This window comes from Chamaea fasciata, unplaced genomic scaffold (genome assembly GCF_029207755.1).
Source record: "Chamaea fasciata isolate MVZ Bird 193981 ecotype frontalis unplaced genomic scaffold, bChaFas1.0.hap1 SCAF_9, whole genome shotgun sequence".
Taxonomy (NCBI): domain Eukaryota; kingdom Metazoa; phylum Chordata; class Aves; order Passeriformes; family Sylviidae; genus Chamaea; species Chamaea fasciata.
In genome coordinates, this window is record NW_027094094.1 from 32,042,907 (window position 1) to 32,050,232 (window position 7,326).

The 7,326-nt window shown below is 54.5% G+C and overlaps 1 protein-coding gene across 1 annotated transcript in view; it reads right to left on the bottom strand.

Annotated features, from left to right (window-relative positions):
- PRKG1 (protein kinase cGMP-dependent 1) overlaps positions 1–6,870 on the bottom strand; it is a 365,655-nt gene extending 358,785 nt beyond the window's left edge. Inside the window, exon 1 of the mRNA XM_066191714.1 lies at positions 6,440–6,870. Coding sequence (XP_066047811.1) covers positions 6,440–6,705 — 266 coding nt within the window. The 5' untranslated portion in view covers positions 6,706–6,870. The remainder of the gene's footprint in view (positions 1–6,439) is intronic.
- Between the last annotated feature and the right edge of the window lie 456 nt (positions 6,871–7,326).

Genomic DNA, 7,326 nt, shown 5'->3' on the forward strand with positions numbered 1-7,326 from the left:
GGTGAAAATCACCTTTTTCCATCGTGAGGGACGACCCTGGGAAAAACAACAGAACAATTCTGCCAAAAGCGACACCAAAACTCTGATGAAAAGGATACGAAAATCCTGACAAAAATGATCTTTAAAAAATCAGCCAGAAATTACAAAAGAGGCCAAACGCAGAGTGAGTGAGGCCAAGCACCTCCATGTGCCACTTTTAAAACACGCAGCGGCAGGAGGGCAACAGGACCCTTTTTCTCCTCCAAACCAAGAGATGTCCACCAGCTGCTGCATAAAAACATAAAAACCACACAATCCCAGCTCTGAGCTTTTTGTATTTTTATAAATCCACTCACACCAAAGATCCAGAAGGGAAAAGAAGTTTCTGGTGGCCTTGCCTGGGAGCACAGCTGAGTTTGAGTGCCCACACGTAACCGGGTTTTCAGGGACTGGGAAGCAGCGCTCCAGGCAGAGGAAAGGTGGGGGGCATGGAGATCTGGCAGCCGCCCTGAAATCTCTGGGCCTGTGGTTTGGTGCCCCAGGGGAGGCTCCAAAAACCTCCCGACTTGAGGCATTTAAAAATAGGCCAAAGGAAGAATTTGGGATGACGCCGCTGGGACGGAGCCTGCGTCAGCCAGGGATGGGCACTGCCTCCTTCCCTGCCAGCCTGGCCTTTCCCGCTCCTGCTCAGCCTCCCTGCCTTGGGAGGTCTGTGCCCTTCCTCGGGCCACACCCAAGAAACACACAGAAAAGCCAAAGATTCCAAGTTTTCATCTCAAAGCACCCAGAAAAATGACACCCCTGCCATCTTGCCCTTCCTTTCATCACCAGGACCAGGGACCACATCAAATAATCAAATTTTTTAAAAAATTTCACATGTTTATATATTAACTAATGCCTTTTTTTTTTTTTTTTAACATTTCAGGTGTTTATACATGAACTGATACCTGTTCTGTACTATTTTTGGAGGAGCTGGAAGGGCAAACTGAGTTTAGCTGCTCTTGCTGTGCTGCCCTGGCAGTGACACCGCTGTGCCCATGGGAAGCACCGAAGGGACACGATGGGAAAGGTGGATTGGGTGACCAGGGCTGCTGGTGACACAGACAGACAGATAGACGCCAGGCTGTACCCGGTGAAAAGGCACCATTTGATGCCCTTTGGGAGCCAAATTTCCCCCCGTCTTGGCTCAGTTTTCAGGTCTCCTGTAAAGCAAAGGGAAGTGATGCCCAGGGAAGGGGGGAGCAGTGAGTTTAGCCCATTAAAAATTAAAAGACAGGAAATTATTTCCATTGATTAACCATAAACATTTGCTTCTCTCCCTTTCTAAAACCCTTCTGTGCTTATTTGTCTGACCTTGGACTTCTCAAGGGGCTGATGTCACACCTCTCCCTGCAGTGACAGCCCCCTTGTCCCCCCAATCTTCACTCAATGCCCTCCACTGCTCCACGCCACAAGTTGCTCCATCCAAATGAGCAGAGAGGACCAAGCAAAGGGTCCATTTCACACTTCCACCACCCTCTTTGGAATATTTTCCAGCTCTCCCCCAGATTTAAGCAACCCTGTCAAACTTCCCTCTGTATTTCCCTCCCTTGAAGCAGCCACGGGCTCCCAACACAAGCAGCAATGAGAACAGCGTTAATTCCTCCTCTGCCAACATAATTCCAGCTAATAAAATCCTTCTGATCTTTGATGGGATCGCCCAGGGATGAAGCATCCAAGGAATTTGCTGTTGCAGCTCATCAGGAGTGGATGGGACCGGATTGAGGATGGGTAAACGAGGAAGAGAGGCGTTTTTAGAGCCGTAATTAATGGCAAAACCACTGCTATCTCTCCTCTCTGAGCTCTGCTGACCCTTACAGAGAGGAACAGCAGACTCAGATGCAGCACAAGCTCCCTGTTTGAACTGTTTCAGACAGAGCTGCTGAGTGCTGTCAAATACTGCACGAGCAGAGCCCCAAACTGTCCTTCTTTAGCTGAAGAGTCACACACTGGCCACAGGTCACCCACTGCTCTCCCATCAGTAAAAAAACATGAGAGTTTTGTTGTTTTGGTTTTGGTTTTTTTTAAAGCTCCTCTTGCAGGCAGCCCAGACCCCAAGGGAGGGTGGTTCCAGGTAGTGGGGAAGCAGCTGGGTTGTTTTTCACGGGCAGGCTGAGCGCAGGATCGATATCGCTTTAGAGGCTGGCAGCTGATGAGATCATGGCTAAATTAACGCAGGCAGGCAGCTCAGTTCCCAGAAAGGGGCTCAGGGAGGAAGGACACGGCTCCAGGGAGGGGGAAGATCCCTCTTGCCATGCTCAGGGGTTGGAGGCCATCAACAGAGCAGCTCCAGGGGTGGTGGAGATATGAGACAGAAGTGTTATAGGGGGGAGAAGTGATGGAGAATTGCAGGGCTGTGCAGGACATCTCTGCTTTAGCCTGGGGCAGCCTCAGTCCAGCTTTGAAAGTGACTTTGCCTTGAGTTTTGGACTGGAGACCTCCCAGGCTGCCCAGTTTTTATCCCAGGCATGGCTGGTCCTGGGCTGAACAATACCCAAACCCCAGAGATGGAGTGATCCTGCCACAGCCACCAGCAAACACCAGCTTATCCCAAGTTTTGTTGCATAAAGTCAAGAGGATCCACTCCAATCCTCCATCCCCACTACCACCCAAAGCCTTGAATCCTGAGTTTAAACACCTTGCGTGAACACACGCCCTCGGCAAAGTATCCCCCAATACCCCAGGGAAGGTGGAAGCAGGAGAAACAAGGATTCATGCCTGATTTTATCTGGAAAACCACAGGCAGGAGGACTGGTCCAGGATTGGGAGGCTGAAACCACAATACACCCCAATACCTTCCCTCAAATGTTAGACCCCACTGCCATCTTGTGGCAAACACTTCCCGAAATAAAGTTTAAAAGGGGGGAAAATCCATTAAAAAGTTGCAGAAGTAGTTAGGAAGCCAAGAAGGATGGGTAAATTACTGGGAGCAGGGTGGGGAAACTCATCTGTTTTAAAAGATGCTGAGGCTGAGCCTACAGCGCTGTGACAGACTGAAACTGGCATGGAAAAACTCAGGGAAAAACCCAGTCCAGGCTGGATTTGGGGAGTTGAGGATATAACCACACACAAAACATGGAATTGCCTGCAGGGCCTGGGCTTCAGCGAAGATTCAGTCACTATTCCAAAAACATTGCAGAGTTCCCAAAGTCATTTCGCACCGCCCTGGTTTGAAGGAGGCTTCTCACCCCGCACATGCAGGATTTAGCTGGAATTAGACACTGCACCTCAGAATTAAGGCAGGCAGCCGCTGGAATTTCCCAGGAGGATGATCTGGAGGTGGGATTAGGGCTCGGGCTGATGGCTCCCAGGGCACAGAGCACCTCTGGGTGCTGGGGAGGCGCCGATGAGCACCCCTGGGTGCAGGGACAGGCAGGGCTGACCCAGCGCTCAGTCCTGGCTCTGCCACACCTCAGCATTTACTTTTTGCATCATCGATCATCTGCAGTGCCTTTGCTTAGCAACTGGGCATCACTTTAGCAAAGTGCCTGGGTTGCTGCATCATCCACGGATGGCTCCCACCCTGCCAGGAAAAACAGGGACAAACTGGTTTTCCTTCTTTGTGTTGCCATAAGGGACCGGCAGGTGCTGGAGCAGACAGCCTCGAGGCCTTGTGTGATCCCAGACACTCACTGGCTGCGGGTAAAAGTGAATCAAAACTCACTGGCCATAAATAAATTAAGGACTCGTTTACAAGAAGTGTAGCTCCACTCTCAACTCAAATCTCTGCTGGCAGGAACGGATCAAGGAACAACAGGGAGGAATTATTTTGAAAACTGGCACAGAAGGCGGCTATTTTGAAAGAAAATCTAATTTACAGATTGGATATATATACAGATAGCTCTATACACCTGGCCAGCTACACAACGCTTTCTGCCGTTAAAATTTATATTTCCCTGTTACAAGAAGGAACAACAGCATAAAAACACACTTCCAGACCAAAGATAACACATCCTTCACTACCTTTCTGTTTACCCTTTGGATCTCTGCAAGCCTTCACAACTCTACCCTTGCTGCATGTGGCAGGGGTGCATCACAAGAGGCACAACACATCTAAACCAGCTCCTGGGATTTATCCCTGTTGGAGTTCCTGTCATCCCACAGTTTGCTGCTTTCAACTCCTTGACAGTTTTACGCATCGGTGTATGTGACACGCAATAAATAAATCCAATTATACTGTCAATAACTACATCTTTATCCTCAGAGAAGGAAAAGTGTTTGGAGGCTGATCCCAGGTAAAAACGTTTCTGTTGGCATTCAGCTGAAAGCAGAAGGGCCTGAACATGCTCTTGGGGGGTTCATGGTCTGGAAGTTGTCTGTGGGTTTTGGAAAAGAGGCGTTGCCCATCCTCAGCCTCGCAGGGAGCTGAAGACGTGTGGGATGGAGGGCTGGGATGCTGCTGCTGTCCCTGGAGCACAGGCAGGAGGCTGCTGGAGGTGCATGAGCTCCCCCATCAATAAACCAGCCGAGTGCTGTCAGCAGTTCCAGAAGCCCTGGGGACACTGAGGGGAGCTGGCACCAGCCAGGGCTGTTCCTGCCTCTGGCCGGCATCGGGAGCAGGGAAAGCTCGTCATGCTCTTGGCACAGGCCTCTGCAGCACAGCCCTTTGCTCCCTGATCCCAGCACAGCACCCTGGAACCGGGTCATTCAACTGCCCATCGAAAACACACCTTCACCTAGCCCATGGTGGGGAGGGATCTGGGGGTAAACTGGGGGAAAAGGGAAAGTGTTGGTGCAGCGTGCTCAGCACACCCTGGAGCCACCCGCCGCTCCCCCAGCAACGAGACAGGAGAAGAATTAAGCGTAATTAAAGGAAGAATTAAGAATTAAAACCCAAAAGCAGTCCCAGACTGGCTTGGTTACCATTGTCATGGCTACCACAAGCAAGGCTGAGGCACGGGGGGATGCCAGGGGATGGAGTTCCAGCCTGCAACTGTCCGCAGGCCCCACCAGGAGTTTTCCCTGCCTGCTGGAACATCATCTGTGGATGATGGGAATGATGTAGGATGGGACAAATGACCTTCACTGCATCACACGGACACAGCTTTTCCTGCAGCTGGCCTGCCAACCCAAACTGGGAACAGCACGGGAAAGCCTCAGGCCAGGACTAAGCCTCGCTAGAGCCAGAAGCAGGTTCAACAACTCCTAAATAAGCGATTCCACAGGGTGAGGACACTGGGTCCCTGCCCTCACCACAGGTGCCAGGTCACTGTCACCTTCCCTGTGGTAGAGGAGGCTCGGGATAATCACTGCCTCCAAAAAATCCAACAGCAAAAGGAAAAGCTGGACGTAATTTCTCCTCCACCCACAACACCTGGCCTCTGCCTTGGGCAGGGGTGCAAAGGGATGTGCTGCCCCAGGGAAGGACAAACGGACACGCTCAGCTCAGACTCACACACTTCCCTGGGCACAGCAGTCTGCTCTATTAAATCACCACCGGCAGGGAAAAGAATAATAACGAATAAAAACCCCAAAGCCAAGTGCTCCTGGTTTGAGCACTGGTCTCGTTAACAAGGGGCAGGGGCCAGGTGAGGAGGAAAGGGCTGGAGTCTGGTCTGGGCACACTTGGAGAGTGGGCTGAGGAGGAGCTGTGGATTCACACCCACACACAGATCCCGTCGGGAATGGGATTTCTGCTGAAATAAATCGCTTCCCACAGAGGACACCAGAGCGTGCCTTGCTCGAGAAGCTTCAGCCACAGTCTCTGCCCAAAGCAGGGTCACACACAACTTCTCGATCACACTCAACACTCTCCCAACTTCTCCATCACATCAGCCTCCCCAGCAGCCAGCACAGCATCACGCTCCCCAGTTTTCCCACATGTATGGAAGGACAAGCCCTGAGACCCCATGATGCAGACCCCGTGCTCCCCCCAAAAAACCTCTCTGTGGGTGCCTGACAGCAGCACAGAGAAACAGAATCATGGAATCATTAATGTGGAAGAAGTCCTCCAGGATCAGCCAGTCCCACTGGGATAACAGGAGGCAAAGCACGGGTGGAGGGAGCAGCGTGGGCTCGTTTTGGGGGAGAATGGGGTGGGCAGAGGGGGGCCAGGGGTAACACCTGTCCCGGGAACGGGCCTGCCGGGGGTGCTGGCGGCTCTCGAGCAGCCACCGAACAACTTCCCGACCCCGCCGCAAACTTTTCCCAGAGCCGAGGAGGCACCGCCGCCCCCCCCCCCCCCGCGCTCCGGCCGAGCATCCCCCGGGAGCCGCGGCGGGGAAGGGAAGAGCGAAGGGAGGGAGGGAGGTCGGTCGGTCCGGGCTGTCCGATCCCCCGCAGGGCTCCTTCCCGGCGGCTCGGAGCCGCTCACGCCCCGAGCACGGTCCGTGATCCCCGGCGGCGGGGGGACGAGGCGTCCCCGCCGCCCCGCTCAGGAACGGGGCTCGCAGGAGGGGGGATAAAGGGGTTCCATCCCTACCTCTCGGCCTTGGTGAACTTGCGGAAAGCCTGGCGGAGGTCGTGGAAGGAGCGGTAGGTCTGCGGCTCGGCCGAGATGCCCTGAGCCCGGGTGGTGCGGGGCCCGATGTGCGGGCTGGGGGCCGGCAGCACGGACTGGCATTTGTGCAGCCGCCGCCGCAGCTCCTGGATCTCCTCGTCCTTCTCCCCCAGGCGCCGCTCCAGCTCCTTGATCCGCTCCTCCTTCAGCAGCAGCAGCTTGGTGAAGTCCCCTTCCAGCTCGGTCATTTTGGGGGTGCCGGGCCGGTCCCGCTCTCACGGAGCGGTTCTCGGGCAGGGGCGGCGGAGCGGCTGCGCCCGCCCCGGCTCAGGGCAGCGGCCCCGGCATCGCCCCGCGCCCGCCGAGGCGGCCCCGGGGCCAGCAGAAACCGCCCCGAAAACAGCGGCCAACGAGGAAAAAGACGGCGGGGAAAAAAGGACAAGAAAAGGGGAAAGAGCTCTTGTGCCACTCTGCGAGGCTGGGATCCTGGAAATAGCAACAATTACCATGTGATCGCAGGGTGACGCAGCTCCTTGTAACTGGAGCCGAAGACTTGGGATTCAAACAAGAACACTTCATAAATATTAAATTGCCTCCTGCTAATGAGGCACGTGGAGCCGCCTCCCGGCCCGCCCTGCCCGGCCCCCGGCAGCTCAACATCCCGGCCCGGCCCCCTCGGGAGCTCAGCGTCCCATTCCTCCCTCCTCGGGAGCTCAGCATCCCATTCCTCTCGCCTCGGGAACTCAGCACCGCGGCTCTCCACCCCGGGAGCTCCGCATCCCATCCCGCCCCCCAAGGAGCTCAGCATCCCATCCCTCTCCTCACCCCACGTTCCAGGCTGCTTTACCTTCAGCACTCCCCTGTTGGTC